Here is a 16,135-nt window from a genome sequence, read left to right as displayed (position 1 = left end):
CGCATGCATTGGAGAAAAGGTAAAAATGACCGATAGAACACATCCATACTCCTCAAGATGACTTCAAATTCCTTAGAGACATCATACGACGCATTGGAGTTTGATTCCTAATATTTGTAAATCTTTATTTGTTTGTAATCAGTCCTACGTCCAAAAACGTTGTTTATGCTTCTTGCGGGTTAGCGTTCAAAAACATGCTGCTGCCTTCGTGCTGCTTGTTGTCGTTTTCACTCGGCTAGTATTTCTGATATTTCAACCAAAATTTGGCCATACACAAAGAAAAACATACCAACGTCCATAGAATCAAGCGAACGTGTTAACCACATGGTGGCAGTTTCGAGTCTTAACAGCATAACCATATGTCGAACACAATCCAGAAAGACAAAGCAACGCCATGAGGAATCCTCTATAGCCTCTTGTCCAACTGAAGGAAAAAAATAAATAAATGCGCCTAGTGTACGGAAGTGGTCCGCGACAAATGGACTCCACTCCGGATCATTTTGGGAATGTTTTGTCACATATTCTTCATTACCACCAAACAGCCACAGTCTTGAAAATGGTCACTCGGGTTGTTTGCTGTGAGGAATTGAGCGGCCAGAGGCTCGGGCCATCCGTTCGTTGTGATATTTACGCAGCGTCACGATTTCGCGTTTGCGATGAGTCAGCGTCACCCTACTTTATGACACCTCGCCCCCAGCCGGTAGGACGGTATGTTTACTCCAGGTGAATCAGGTTTCGGTGGAATTTACGTAAGTGGATTTTATTCAAAGGTTCCCTACCTTTCCCGGGCACCGGAATGCTAGCGCATTGGGATTGACATTTTCCTGTATGAACATGTGGCAAAAACATTGAGGGGTAAAGCAAAAACACCTGCCAGTAAGCGATGGGTGGGTGGAGGGGCAAACCCAAACTCGAGAGGACAACAGAAACCGCGTGCCGAAACACGCAAATTAAGCTCCGGGTTGCGGAACCTTACGGTTTGGAAACGCTCTCAAGTAACCACATCAAGCAATGTAACCTTCGGCAAACATCCTCGACACAGATTTGTTCGTTAAATCCGGCTTGGGGTAGCTTCGGGGTAAGGGGGGGTGGTCGGAGAAAATAACGATGGCACTCGTTACCTCGATCGGGTACATCGGGCGCGGAATAATTTCAGCCGATGAGGCGATGAAATTTTTAAATTAAGTAATTTCTACATCACGCCGCATTCGGGGCTGCGCCTTTTCGTACATCTCTCTCCTTCTCTTTGCGCTACGCGTGTTAATTAACCAAAGCTTAAGTGAATTCGGTCGTGCATATTAGCCAAACAAAAAAAAACAAAACAAAAAGCTCCCCCCATATAGGTTTGCCTAAAATAGCCGAATCGTCGTGCTAATTGATATCAAAATATCTGTGCCTTCCGGGAGAAAACATGAGTTGGAAGTAATAGCGCTACGAAACAATAGTTAGACAATGTAGGCAGCGGTTGATATGATTAGGCGTTTGCAAGCGAAACCCCCTGCGCGGGAAGCATAGGGGGCGTGGAAAAGGTGTTGGAAGCGAGCTCTCATCGCTTAACGATGCGCCAGATGAAGCAAAATTATGTTAAACGGTTTATTAGGGCGGGAAAAAAGGCTGCTGCTGTTGAGGTATTCATTTGTCGATCTAAATAAATATCGAATTTTGACCTACCGCTGTGTGGAGCTCCATGATTACTTAAGGAAGATTTAATGGTTTAAGGGAGACAGTAAGGATATACGTATAAGAGGGAGAAGGAGAATAAACAGGAGATTTTGGTATTGTAAAACACCGAAAATTGAAATATTGCACAACATTGCGGTATTTTAATTTTCTTGGCATCACCAACATTCTTTCTATTTAGATCTGAGGTCGGCATACATTTTCTTAAAAGGGTCAGACGTTTAAAAGGAAACCGAAAGTGTGGGATGGATACCTTAAACGAAGATTTCAAACAAGTACCATATTGAATAGAGTATCAAATAGTAAAGTTACATAAAAAGTGACAATAGAAAAAATATTTGAAATTTTATCTTTAAACTTTTTTACACATTTTCAACACCTCGTCCAACAATTTAAATCTTCATTTTTGGGAAGAAAACAGACCTGACATCCTGGACAAAATATTGAGATGGGTTTTTGTATGAAGCACTAAAATTTTCGTACGAGCCGGGCTTTGCCGACCCCTGGTCTAGATGAAAGTCCACCAACTTACACGAGCCAGTAGCACTTTTAAACGATACAAACAGGATAAACGGAGAGTCGAGCTGGAAATAAAAAGTCAATCTGTCCACTCCGACACCCCGGCTGAAAATCGCGTGGACAAGTTCTTTGGTCCGCATGTTTTGCCACCGTGCAGGAGCCCAGCACCAACTCTGATCGGTGGCCCCGGTCTCGCCCGTGAACCAATTAGGGACAAATTTAAGCATACTTCATAAATCACTGTTAAGGCGGGAGAAGCCGTACCGGGCTGCGCCGCGACCAACCCCAGCCCTGGCCTGGGACAGACAAGCGTCAACTTCGATTCTCCAAACTCGGTCTATGATTTCCCAGCGAGAACGGGCAAACGAGCGGACGGTGAACGGTAGCGAGGGTGAAATTTGGACTGGACCCTACGGAAAGTAATTAAACACAACCCCACGGAACGGACCAGGTAGGTGGGTTCGCTGGGCACGAACCTCGCGCAGGACATGGGCTGGTTTTGTTGGAGTGTTCCCTTTGCATGGGCTCTCGATGCCGAAGAAACATTCAAATTCATGTGCTGATCAATCGAAAGCAGAAAGAGGGAGTGAAGAAAAATCGGTAGATTGGACACTGGCGGGTGGGGTTTGCCACACGCGGGGTTGTTGGTTGGAAAAAGAACCTCGAGAAATCTGACAATTTCTTATCTCCCAACACCCACAACCACACCCACTCCGAACGGGTGCCCCCGATCCTCCGGTGGTTTCCGTTCGGTCCACAACATTTCGAGTGCGCGCGAATTAGTTCGCCTGGCAGTGGCCAAAAAGGGGAAGGCGATCGTATGGAGGAGGTGCCGATTGACCAAGCAGGTTCCGGCTGTTTTTTTGTGTTGTATAACCAACCGTGTTGCTACTGCTGCCGGTGGACGGGACGGGGTAATTAAAGCTACGGTTTGTCGTTAAATCGTGTTTAACCGGCCTCCGGGTGAACGGGTAGGGGGGCACAACAGCATACGCCCAGGCCCACCGATCGGCTTGCGGAGCAAACCAACGGCAGAGCAAAGCAGGACTTCAATCAATGAGTCCAAGATTAAGATAGAGAAAAGAGCGCGTGGAAAAAATTGTAATATTTCAATTATTGGAGCCCATTAATGATAACGAGCGAAGCGTTGTAATTTATAGCTCTATCGAGCTGTAGGGCCTGCGTTTTTTTTTCATGTCGTTGGCACCTGAAACAGGTTCTAGCGTGGCGGATTACTGTCACTTCTTGAGTGAGTGGTTTCTATTGTTGTTTTGTGAGTGGCCGCCGAATGGGTTTCCGCGTAACCATATTTCGTGGCGTTTGAAACACAAGGGTAGGCAAATTTATGGCAACTTTAATGAGCCCTCAATAAAAACGGCCACCCGATCACGCGGGTTCCAAGTTCACCACGGCCAGTAATTGGTATGAGTTGAAGTCAATTTCCCAAGCGTCCAGATCGTTTCGATTTCTTTGAGGCGACAAACTTTGTCCACGCGTTGTGCAGATTCACATTATGATCACGACCCGCGATCCCGACCCGAACAGGCGTTGAAAGGCGTTCCCAGTGGGACAATTTACTCACGCCGCAGTTAGAGGAGGCATACATTGTGGCGAAGGAAAACGCTTAAAAATCGGCGACCGGCTGCCGCAATGCTCACGATGCAACATTGTAGCAGCTCCTGGTGCACTTGCAATGCGCCAGTCGGCCGTGGTAAGCATAAAAATGTACACTTATTGAGAACACACATACCATAATGGCGTACCAAGTGGTTCCCGACAGTGTCTGGTGGTTTGTTTTGCTCGGAACACCGAAAGTGGCAACAAGAGGCAAGAACCAAACTTAACATAACGAGGGAGGTGGGAGCTTTGGGGCGCTGTTATGTCCCATGGCGGAATGTTGTGCCATGTTAGGCATGGCGACCGAAGCCCAGAATCCACGGGAGTCCTGGCACTGTTGGCCACCACTGCGAGCACTTCCGAAGCTCGGCTTGGGCCGGTGTGTCTGGCACAGTTCACCTGTTCCCTCTGGCCGTTCTATAAATCACGCCGAACACAATTGTCGCTACCCCCCTTCCAAGGGGCCGCGGCCACTCACGTGTGGCCAACCAATCCGTGGATGTGATATAACTCCATAGCTTTAAACCGCTTGGCGTGACCACGCGAGCGCATACCGTACATGGGGTGGTCCTGCGCCAATAAAGGATACTTCGCCGATGACAAGATACAAACAAAGGCAGGAAGGAGGTGATATACGTTCGCCAATTAACTTCACGACTTGCCACAATAAGGTTCATATACATCTGTTGGAAGTTATTTTTATTGCTTTGCCAGCGGTTTTCCCTTGCCATAAGTCAGCGCTGGTAATAATCGTCAGAATAATGGCTCATTTCTTACAACAAGCGCATGCATGCTGCTTTCGTGCTACAGGCGCGATACACCCCGCGGGGGTCACAAGCCCCTTCAGGCGACCAGATAACCCTTCCCCTTAGGAGTGTCCTTGTTTACAGCCGTTGCCACCTATGTTCAGCTCTAACCCACCGATGATTGAAATAGCTCATCAACTGTTGTCTCTAAAGCAACTGGTATTGAAATAGCTCATTGACAGTTGCCTCTAACGCATCTCATTTTGTCTCTAACTCATCTAACTATGTCTCTAACGCGGGCAACCCACTCAAGCCGAAAAATAAGGAAAAACCAAAGTAATTGTGGTTATGATACATTGTAAGACTCCAAGAACAATAAACATTATTATTTTGGTATACTTCAAAGCTATTCTTATGTATTTTTGAACAATTTTGCGTTTAATTTTTATACGTGCCGGCATACGTATCAACTATGCATTGTGGTGTTCAACCCGGTGGCATAAACGCACTATCTTAACTGTCAAGTGACATACATTAATCCAAGCAAGTACGTTTATGCCGCCGAGTTGAACACCGCAATGCAGGCTTCTTAGTTGATACGTAAGCAGGCACGTATAAAAATTAAACGCAAAATTATTTAAAAATACATAAGAATAGCTTTAAAGTATACCAAAATAATAATGTTTATTGTTCTTGGAGTCTTACAATGTATCATAACCACAATTACTTTGGTTTTTCCTTATTTTTATCCTTGCCTGCGTTAGAGGCATAGTCAGATGAGTTAGAGACAAAATGAGATGCGTTAGATACAACTGTCAATGAGCTATTTCAATACCAGTTGCTTTAGAGACAACAGTTGATGAGCTATTTCAAAATAACGTGTGTTAGAGACAAAATCACCCGCTTTCGAGGCAAAGTTGGCTGGCAACGGCTGTATTGATTTCGCAGTACAAATAAGTTCAAAGCGACCATCGTTTCATTCATTGGAGGATCGTCGATGGTACTGCTCTTATCGCTGAACAACATTGCGGTAGGATTCCGGGTATATGTTGCTATTCATCCACGGAAGACCGGGTCATCGACAGCAGAATGTCTATCAAATTTCCTCATTGATAACAGCTCAATGGGGATATGGATTAAGAAAAGATTATGAAGACAAAAGGCACCGAATGGGGCGCCAATTAATCGCCAATAATTGAAATGCTCAATATGTATTCAAAATTACTTTCGAAGAAATGCTGCGATGGTGGATATGCCAGAAAGAAAATTCCTGTGAACCAATTGTAATTTATTTTTGGAAAATTATAACAAATGAAAAATCGAAAAGTATCATGTATCCATTATGAAAATGTTTGGTTTCTGTAAATCCTATCTAGCCTGACACAAACGTTATGAGTTTACTAACACCAGATAAATTTAATTTTTATTTATTTTTCGTCCTTCGGGGTGTCAACAGCCCTACCACTACATGGTGGTAAGTGAATTCCGCCAGCACATACACTCGGCCACACGCATGCATTTTGACATTAGACAAGCATGCACGCATGCACCATTTTATGCGCCGAATGAGAACATGGAATTCCATATGGCGACCGACCGTCTATAGAATTTGATGTTCTCTTCTTTAGTCACAATTGACAAAATTCTCTCCTGCTCCAAACTCGATAAGGACACATGGTTTTTATTATTATTCATACAGTGCAGTACGATAAATCAATGTATCCTTTATGATCTACCCAATCGTACACTGGTTTACATTTTGAAATCCTTCTACCGAGCCCGATTTTCTATAATCCAAAACCCGCCAATTCATCACGAATGTCGCTCGTTCCAATAACCGAGGATAATGCAGGTCGAAACGTGAGCCGAACAAAAGGGACGAAGGATGGGCACGCTTTTAATCTCCCTTCGATGGAGAAAAGGACGATTGTTTACAGTCTGTCTGATGGTTCAAAGAATAAAAACAGGATAATGAAGCAAAGCAAAAAAGTGGAGGACGAGATGCATCATTTTGGTTTTGGGAACTCCCAGCTCACACCAAAGCTGTTGGTGTAGGTGTATGGCCCATGCCAAAGATGCTCCGACCGATCGTTTATTTGTGTTCTTTGCTTCTTTCACTACCTTCTGCTTGGTGCTGGCTTTCGGTTTGACAGCTGCACCGAAATCCTAGCGCCCCCGGAGCAAACGCAGGACCTCCTCTCTCGCGTGCGTGCGCACGTGCGTCCGTTTTTCTCGTGCTCTACGCACGTGCTTCTTTCCCTTGTGCTTGTCGGTGTTGTTGTGTGGAACGCAGTGAGCCCACATAGGGCTTGCCCGTACACCCTGGAGCCTCGGACGGTGGCGCGTGTGTTGGTGAGGTGTACTGTTGGAGGACTTTTCATTCGCTGCGCGGAAAAACCAGCTGCTTTTCCCACACTGCAACAGACATGAACCGTGTTGGAAGTTCTGATGGTTGTTTACCCGTTGCCTTGCGGGCCAAAGAAAGCGCAGCAATTCTTCGGTCGAACCGATCCGACTTCACACGTTGCATCTCGTTGCACTTGCGAATTGAATTTATTGCTTCCGGCTGCGAGGTTTGTTTGTACAAGCCGTTCTCTCGGAGAATGTCTGCTCCGTGCAGTTGAGTGTTGAAAATTGCTGATTCCTGTACGCTTTCGTAAGCCGTCGATGAAAATCAACTGTCCGCACAGCCACGAAGGCAACGAGATGGAAGAGCTTCAATGTTTTAAGAACGTAATGGTTTGAGAGGGTCAAATCATGCATATTTTACAGACCACCATGCTCAGAGGCCCTGGACACCACAGAGCTTCTGCTATACTTGTTGTCTTTTTTGCCCTTCCCTTCCCGGCTGACCCCACATGACTGATGGAAAGTAAAAAAAAGGAAATACTAATAAACAATTTCTGAGGGTATCCGCCAACGTTTCCTTTTCTTTTTTTTGCGTACGACCTACAGTCTTTTTAGGCCTTGGGAAAGGGGGGTGTTTAATTCCATATTTAATGCATTTACGAACACGAAACCTTATTCCATAGGGGTCAAACCAAAGCTTGGTAATAACAAATTTTACGTTATGTTTGCAATATTTTCTGAGAAATTTTAATAAACGATCAGATTCTTAACCACTTTCTACACGACTCTCGGATCCGAAAAAAAATGCAAAATCAAAACATTGTGCCATAAACCATGAATGAAACATTATTTGGACTTGTTTATGGAGCACTTAAATTGAAACAACGTAACCGACTCGAATAACACAGCCAGCATTTAGTCATCATTTTTAGCATGTCTTGAACTGATAATGAAAGTCTTTGACGCGCCAGAACGGAAACATATTATCGTAGGAAGCGTGAAATCATTCACCAAAACGAAAAATGGTATGATGATGGTACGTCGCTGAATTTATTATTCGACATGACTTTCTTGTTTTTTCCAAAATGATCAACTATTGCAAAGAACGATTTTGTTTTGGCACGTTCGATAACTTTCCTCTCTAGGTCCATTCTCGAGTTATAGGCCAATGGCTGCATATATAAGACGCTTCTTGTTTTTTCGTTGTTCCACCACAATGCTCCCCAAACGCAACTTTCAACGAAGCCAACAGACTCACCACCAACAGGATCCTGGCCCGATACAAGGTCAACTTATCAAATCGCGATGATGATACGCACGGTTTCGGTCGAAAGCACCTCAGAACGGATGTCTAACAAACCGGAACCGTTCAGGCTGTGGGTTTTTTTCTTGCTTAATCCGCTTTTTGCCAATGTTTTAGGCGCGTTAAAAAAACGATCCCAAAACCACAGGCCCCATTGGGTTGGACAGTGCCAAAGTGGAAGGACCAAACGGACGCTGGGGGGGCCTGGAAAAAGGCGACCACGTGAGCTTACGCCCGTTGAAAGGTGCGAGAAAAGCAAAGGACAGCAAATGGGCGTTTGCCGATTCGCGTGGTAAGGACCGGAAACGGGGTTCCCAGCCACGGGTGAAGAGCGGGATGATATTGACGAAGCCTTCAACGAGGTGTGTATGTGTACCACACGGGACGTCCTGCGATGGGTGTGTATTTTTATTTGACTTTACCTGTCTCTGCTCCACTTTTTATTGCCAAGTGGCGGGGCGTAAGTTTTGTTTTCGAGTTTGCCATAAAATGAAAATGAAAAAAAAAATGTTTCGGTTGCCGATACCATCGCATAGAACGACCCCCGCCAGATTGGCCGTTTGATAAAGATTGCACATTAATTAAATTAAAAGAGCAGCCCGAGAAGATGCGCCAAGTCAAACGTAGCAGAAAAACATACCTTCGAGAAACACTGGCACGGCCATATTTGGTTATTTGCTGGAGTCTTGTTGTTTTGGGGGATGAAAATACCGCTCGTCCCCGGACACTATGGCTGAATAATTTCTTTCTCCCCTTGCTGGGTGCTTTCCGTAGTTGTTGGGGTGAAAAGTGTTGCTGCTTTCGTCCTCGAACGATGGCAATCAGCACACCATCGAAGGCAGCGGTACGGTAGTATCCTCTCGCGGCGTAAAGCTGTGGTGGTTTATTTTCCACTGGTGTTTTGCTCCTCGGCTACTAGATGTCTGGCGATCCTAGCAGCAATCACACAACACTGCAGCCCCGTCGTGCGCATAAGGACATGGTTACGCACACAGCAGCAGAGTATCGCTACACAGCAGCACACAAACACATTTCGTGGCACCCTTCGCCATTGGCAACGACGACGAGGACGACGACGCCCTGCGCTTTTCGCTGGAAAATTGGTAACTAACGATGAAATTCAGTCACCCCACGGGCTTCACGTGCCATTTTATCGTGCCTCGTTTCAAACACCACAAAAACAACCACAATTTATTTATGTCACCAAATGGAATCACTAGGATTGCTTGATTTTATAGGAAAAGAATTTTGGAAAAACGGCACTATGGATCTTTTTTCACACTATTTTTTTGCATTCACACCCGCGAGGAAAATTATCCTTTTTTAGGCAAAACACATGAAAGAAGAAAAAAAACACTGGTTAGAACCACTTCACTATCCTTGTTCACACACCCTCAACCTTGTGTCGTTAACCGAAGCAACCTTGTCTTGTTTTCTGCTGAAAAGGCGTGTTTTCTTCGATTTCGTTATCAACAGACAAACTTCCTGCCGCTTGTTCCTTCCGTTGGATAATTTACGTCATCGCACAGTACCCGTTCGTTTGCTGGGGATTTCCCGGGCCATCGCAACTTCTTCACCGTACAGAAAATACCCAAAACTAAAATCGCACGGTAGACAACGTGACGAGTGCGGCAGAATGTCACCGTTGTCTTTTGCACAGGTCCGGTTTTGTTCTGCTTTTCGTTTGTTTGTATTACTTGTTTCTGGGGATTTTCTGACACTGGTCTGCTCCAGCTCCTTGAACTGTTGTTTTTTTTCGTTTCCTTAAAATCGTTTATTTTTCTATCCTTAGTATACAATGGCTTACCAGCTGCTACCCCAAGGTGGAAGAAGGGAATGAAAGCAAAAAAACAACAATCTTCCGCGAGTGTGCACACAAAAGCACGTCCGAAGCGATCGACTGACAACGAGAAACTGTCGTCGGAAATGCGTTGAAAAGGAATTGAACATACTGGAACCGTTGGTACAACCTTTTCATTCTGAAAGAAGTGACCGATAGCCGTTTAAAACGTACACATTGAAACACTGTTCCATGGAACCACGTTTTGTACGTAAACTTACCAATCCACTTGCAAAACTGGACCAACCGGTTAGGCTGTATACCAACACATTCGCAAATTTGAACCGGGTTTTTCGGTAGTAACCGGTCCGATCGGTAATTGAAGGTCATCGGTTGTGGAGGTACACTTCGTGGAATATTAATATGTGCTGCAAGGATGCAATTGTACATTTCAATTTATTTTGCATAATTCATTTAATTGAGAACTAAACAATCCACCAATACCGGTTCCCACCTAGAACTCAAAATATGTTTCGGTTTGTCGTAGTCTCATTAAGCAATTGATACTTTAAATGGTGAACCCAAGAAATCGTTTACCAACAACTTTTTTGGCTTATAAAAGAGCCAGTAGTGGGACTATGTCGAACATATATCTGATATGGGACAAAATGTATCCTGTCCAGGAGATGTACCTCGACAACACCCGGAGTACAATTCATGTCGGCGAGGTGGGTGAAACCATGACGACCAAAGGAAAAATAATCGCACAAATTTGCCTTTTGAATCGTATTGTTTTATTGTGTGACGCATGGACATTTCTGATGAAGCACAATAATTCTGTTACTTAAATTTGAGTGATTCGAATTTAAATTAATGTGAGCGATTGAAGAAATGGTAATGTGTATAGTATACGAAATAATTTAAAACCCCCTTAGTTTCCACAACGTCCGTACTGTTATTGTTGAAACAGCTGATTTTATTTTGTCGCTTAGGTTGTTCCGGTTACCATTTAGATCATATTTACAAATAAGAACTTGTAATGCCAACCAAACTAGAATAAGCACCTATGTCCTTTTTGCAGGTTTAATCCAGTTGAAAAGCCTTTTATCGGTTGGGAGCTCAATTTTTCGAATGAATATGGTTTTGAACCTTTTAGCGGCTGCTCATGTGACAAGTTTGGACTACAGAGGGGAATCGTCGTGGCCAAGATGTTGTTACTAAGGATCGATGTTAAACGTCCCCATTCTAGCCGGCGGCTTCTAGAGCTTGTAATGCTGTTGTTTAATTTACTCGCTGTACTTCGGGGCCGGGCTTTGGATGTTGGAATAGTCCCTGACCGGGGAGTAGAACTGAAATGAGAATGCGAACAACGATTTGTTTACCACCGTTCTCGAATATCTGACTATTTATAAGTGGCCATTCTGACAAATATAGCAACGAACAGAAAGCCTGCGTCATTGTTTTAGAATGGTTCACTTTATATAACACGCCAAAATCACCTTATGCTGCTTGTTCCTGAACTCCTCCCACGGCTCCGGGTTGGACTTGCGGTTCCAGGTAACTTCGGGGCTACGGAGGGCAAGACGCAGGGTGTAGAATACGGCTCCTGCCGAGCCCAGCGCGATACACACGTACAGCGGGATCAGCTATTTCATGATATCAGGAAAAACAAACGGATTTAAATGCGATTAAATGTACTTTTCACGGACAGTTTTACTTAACAACACTGTGACGTAACCACACTTGAGAAGTACAGCAGGATTTTCTGCACAATGCGCATTCAATACATACCGCCGGGTTTTTCTTAATGCTCGCCATAGTCAAGCCCTGCATTTTGATGCGGTTTTGTAGTTCTGTTGCTTCTCAAAAAGTAAGTTTACGCGAGAAAGACTCTTTCTTCACCGAAACCACACAATTGTGTGAATGAATCTTTTCGTTCGATAGCTGAAGGCGGAGGAAGATGGCGTTTTGACACCAAGTGTCAAACTATGATTTCAGGGTTGTACTGGGATTAATGTTAGCAGTGCCAATTTAGTTTAGAAAATAAAATTGTTGCTTTATTTAAAATTTAAAGATTTTTCTTGATAATACCATTCTGCAAATAGCGTAGCACACGCCTCTTCTTTCATTTCTACAGGGGCATGCACTTATCAGAGCAGATTAGCGAAAATATTCGCACGATAGATAACGGTAACTGACCTAGGAAAAGCTAGATTGCAAATCGATTCATTTGGCTGATATTTTGCAAGTGGGGTTGTCTGATATCGCAATCCTCTTTTTTGCACAATGAGCTGATATGATAAAAACGAAATGTACATTTAGCTATAGCTAGTGAACCCATAATGTCACCCTTTTCCGAAGGTAATGTGCTAAGAAACTTATTAAATTGAAAGAGAAAAAAACCCTAGAATCCATTACATTCAAAGTTATTGTGGCTCGTTAACAAATACCCAAATGCACAAATGTAATACAAACTGAAGTATATTTTGAAGCATATTTTAATCCATCAGCACAACGGTTAATTTCATTGTTAATTTTCTGCATCTTTTATTGCTGTATTTTTCTATTCTTGATTCCATTGCTTACTCAGCTAGCGCATGGGTAAATGTCAGAACGATGTTTTGTAAACATTGCACCGGTATGTTTGGACTTTGTGCAAACAAGTGGATTTCGGGACCAAAAATAGTAAGTTTTCACGTTAATTTCCGCAAGTTTATGAACTAAATTTGCGTTGAAATTGGACAGTATTCTCTTTGCAGTCGAAGGTTCAGTTCAAATTTTGTGAAGTTCATCAACATGAAGTATCTTAATCAACAAGAAGCGATCAGTGTTGACGAAGAACTGTTCAACGATTACAAGTTCAGTGTTGATCAGTTGATGGAGCTGGCGGGTTTGAGCTGTGCACATGCCATTGCCGATGCCTACAGTTCCACAAGGTAAAAAATACGTGTCAAGTTTGCGAGTGAAATGTGTTGCTCAAATTAATACATAACTTTCCACAGCCTGAAATCAAACAAAGTACTAATTTGCTGCGGCCCGGGCAACAATGGTGGCGATGGATTAGTTGCAGCTAGACATCTTGCACTGATGCGGTATGAGCCCTACGTTTACTATCCAAAAAGGACGGAAAAGGAGTTATTTAAAAATCTCCAGCATCAGGCTGAGTCAATGGGCATCACCGTTTCTTCCAACTGCCCGGATGCAGCTTGGGTGGAGAATGAGTTCGGTCTGATTGTGGATGCGCTGTTTGGCTTTAGCTTCCAACCACCAGTCCGTGAATCTTTCGTGCCCATAATGGCAGTTTTGCAAAAGTCTGGCCTTCCCATCGTTAGTATCGATATACCGAGCGGATGGCACGTGGAACAGGGACCTCTATCGGACAGCGACATTAGGCCTGCATGTCTTATATCCTTGACCGCCCCAAAATTGTGTGCCAAACATTTGGCTAATGCGAAACATTACCTAGGAGGACGTTTCGTCCCAAAGCGATTGGAAGAAAAATATGCCATGGACTTACCTAGCTACAAAGGATGTGATCTTTTTGTAAAGCTTGACTAAATATCATTTACATGGAATTTATGAAATAGAACAGATTGAAGGATAACTCTTTATTTCAAAATAAATATTATATAACATTCATTAAAATCGGTGAAGCCATTAAACAATATCAATATCATTTTTGCAAAGATCGCCAACCACTTTTGTAAACTAGCTCGGCGGCCCGTCTGGGTCTGAAGTAGCTCATTGCAACGTCCTCAATTTTCGGAAAGGGATTACAGTTAGTGCTTTTATTAAGAAACTCTTTGCGCTGGTTGTCTTCCGGTCCGGTGGATTTGTTATCGCGCTGAAAATCCGGTAATTTGGCTAGTATCATCGTTGAACTACGCTCCAGCCGACCCGGTGCAGTTAAGGACGATTGACTCTCTCGACCGGATAGTTTGTCCGGCGATGCCGTTTCGGGGGGTGGTGTATCGGCCGGAGGTAGACGCAACCTCAGAAGCGTATCGTCCGGCAACCGCCACTTGCGCAGATCCTCGCTCCATTCGGATTCCTTTTCCAGGCATTCTAGATTCCAGTAGCGCCCATCTTTCCGCAACACAGGCATTGCCTTTTGAAACACACTTTCGTAGAAGAGGATTTTCTTTTCCAACAGTCTTATGGTGGCAAGATAATCATCACGCTCGCGTTGAAATTCGCCCTGAATGTCCGATACTTCCTGGTCGAGAAACTTGGTGCGCCTACGCAGGGTCCGTATCTGATCGTAGCGTGTCTTTAACTCCTGCTGAATGTCAGTGTAGTGTCCTTGCAGCAAATCTCTGTCTTCAGTCTGCTCGATCCTACTGATTGCCTGAGCGAGCGCATTGATCCGCTTCTCGGACGCTAGTTTATTGCGGTATCGTTTTTCTTTTAGTTGAATATCATTTGCTCGTTCTCCTCCGATCAGAGCATCTTTGATCTGTTTGATGCGATCGTAAATTTCCTTCCTATCTCGACTAGGCAACCCTACCGTTGGTTCTCGATTGTTTTCGACTAATTTCCGTGAGGCAAGGTGTTGCATTTGCTGTTCGTAAAAGGTTTTAATTTTTTCTATATCCTTTACCAGCTCCTGTTTTGCGATTTTCTGTTGCTCATACTCTCTCCTTAGGTGCATAACTTCTTGATCGTATTGTGTTTTCAAAGCCTGCTTTTCCACGTCGAAGCCTATCTCGGCATATCCGTTTTCGACGATAGGTTGACTTCCGCCCTTTAAAAGTTCTTTCAGACGTATAATTTCTTGCTGATATTCCCGCAGCATCGTGTCCTTAGGGTCTTCGTTCACCCGCGGCTTATTGGCAATGTTTTTCGCACGACTTGCGTACCGCAAGGTGGACAGTGTTTCGTCGTAATTGTAGTTAGCCGGCGATATGCACGCAATCATCAGTGTTTTGGTGTTACCCCCGAGTGAATCCTGTAGAAGTCGGGTCAGTTTGGAGTCCCGGTACGGTATGTGTTTCGTTTTTCCATCCACTAGGGCAGATATCACATTTCCCAGTGCGGACAAGGAGAGGTTAATTTTCGTAGCTTCCTTTAACCTGTCACCGGTCGCTCCAGTTTTACTCTGCCGCTCTGAACCGGCCAAATCGACTAGATTCAATTTGCCACGCTTAATAGCCGCCCCATCACCGGTCACACTGGTAGACATCTGCTCCAAGCTTATGGTGAAGATCGAGTGTGATCGTGAGCTTTCGATGTTCATAAGCGTGGCCCCCACCATGCGGTTCTTTGCGCCCTGCTCCAGAAGTTCTATACATTCCTTCATCCCGTGAACGGCGTGGAGGGACAGGTTTTGCACAGTCACCCCTTCACCGGGCACTTCTTTGATTTGGAGGCTCGATGATGTTGCTCCCGTGCCGGTTGGTGTTTGCGCCGGTTGCAGAAGATCCCGAATGGTTTCGTTGTAGATTTCCAGGTAACTTACCAGCACCAGGTAGCGGACCTCGCTGGCCAGCGATATCGCGTCGAAGATGTGCTCAAACGAGCGAGGTATGATGCCGATATTGTTGGCGTTGTTTGGATCGGCAGCGGACATATTGTACGTGGTGCCTTGCATCGTATGTGATTTTCCGCAGCCGGTTTGTCCATACGCAAAAATGGTCGCATTGTAGCCTTCAAGAACGCTCTGGAATTTACAAAATGTTTTGTGCATAAGACTTGCTTTAGAAAGCCATGGCCATCAGCTCACCTCAACCAACGAATAGCAGATATCGCTGTAAATGTTTTCCGTTGTCGCTGCGTACCCGTAAGCATTATCGAACAGAAACGATTTCTGTGGCGCACTCGAATCGTTCGGATTGTCCAAACTCACTAGTGAGTTGTCGATTTGTATCACACTCTAAGGAGAAGACATAAAATAACAAAAAAAGGATGATAAATCAAAACACTATGACAAATATTGATATCTTCACAGGCACTTCACAGCTGGTACCTTGCAATTTGATTGTTGTTCCCTTTTGTTCATCGGTCGGCACCGGACCACAACTTTAACGTTTTCAGCCATCGTTACACGTCGAATGATACGGTGGTCGTAGGGCTATGCTGTCCGAATGTGGACAATTATAGGGGGCCAATGAATTATTGAACATGCATCCAGGCTTTCGTGGG

The 16,135-nt window shown here is 44.4% G+C and overlaps 5 protein-coding genes across 6 annotated transcripts in view; 1 reads left to right on the top strand and 4 right to left on the bottom strand.

Annotated features, from left to right (window-relative positions):
- The window catches only part of LOC131272739 (unconventional myosin heavy chain 6), a 37,919-nt gene extending 29,040 nt beyond the window's left edge, over nucleotides 1-8,879 (bottom strand). The window contains exon 1 of the mRNA XM_058274580.1: nucleotides 8,855-8,879. Coding sequence (XP_058130563.1) covers nucleotides 8,855-8,879 — 25 coding nt within the window. The remainder of the gene's footprint in view (nucleotides 1-8,854) is intronic.
- Nucleotides 1-16,135, bottom strand: part of LOC131260164 (NADH dehydrogenase [ubiquinone] 1 alpha subcomplex subunit 6) — a 115,627-nt gene that overhangs the window by 32,543 nt on the left and 66,949 nt on the right. The window lies entirely within an intron of this gene.
- On the bottom strand, nucleotides 10,908-11,950 carry LOC131260168 (cytochrome c oxidase subunit NDUFA4). Its single transcript, XM_058261842.1, has 3 exons — nucleotides 11,786-11,950; nucleotides 11,494-11,640; nucleotides 10,908-11,343 (listed from the first exon to the last, which is right to left on the bottom strand). Exons 1-3 carry the CDS (start codon nucleotides 11,825-11,827, stop codon nucleotides 11,281-11,283), a joined length of 252 nt encoding a protein of 83 aa, XP_058117825.1. The 5' UTR covers nucleotides 11,828-11,950; the 3' UTR covers nucleotides 10,908-11,280.
- Nucleotides 12,625-13,657, top strand: LOC131260149 (NAD(P)H-hydrate epimerase). 2 transcript variants are annotated; one of them, XM_058261822.1, is made up of 3 exons: nucleotides 12,625-12,679; nucleotides 12,740-12,930; nucleotides 12,997-13,657. In XM_058261822.1, the coding sequence occupies exons 1-3, from the start codon at nucleotides 12,635-12,637 to the stop codon at nucleotides 13,550-13,552; spliced, it is 792 nt and encodes a 263-aa protein (XP_058117805.1). In that variant the 5' UTR covers nucleotides 12,625-12,634; the 3' UTR covers nucleotides 13,553-13,657. The 2 variants fall into 2 exon arrangements, with proteins under 2 accessions (XP_058117805.1, XP_058117806.1); XM_058261823.1 differs by having other exon boundaries at nucleotides 12,658-12,930.
- Nucleotides 13,594-16,031, bottom strand: LOC131260134 (kinesin-like protein KIF17). The gene is made up of 3 exons (XM_058261804.1): nucleotides 15,960-16,031; nucleotides 15,717-15,866; nucleotides 13,594-15,653 (listed from the first exon to the last, which is right to left on the bottom strand). The coding sequence occupies exons 1-3, from the start codon at nucleotides 16,029-16,031 to the stop codon at nucleotides 13,668-13,670; spliced, it is 2,208 nt and encodes a 735-aa protein (XP_058117787.1). The 3' UTR covers nucleotides 13,594-13,667.

Source organism: Anopheles coustani, chromosome 3 (assembly GCF_943734705.1).
Source record: "Anopheles coustani chromosome 3, idAnoCousDA_361_x.2, whole genome shotgun sequence".
NCBI classification, from domain to species: Eukaryota; Metazoa; Arthropoda; class Insecta; order Diptera; family Culicidae; genus Anopheles; species Anopheles coustani.
Note: the sequence above shows the minus strand (reverse complement) of the source record. Positions and strands in the feature narration are given on the sequence as shown.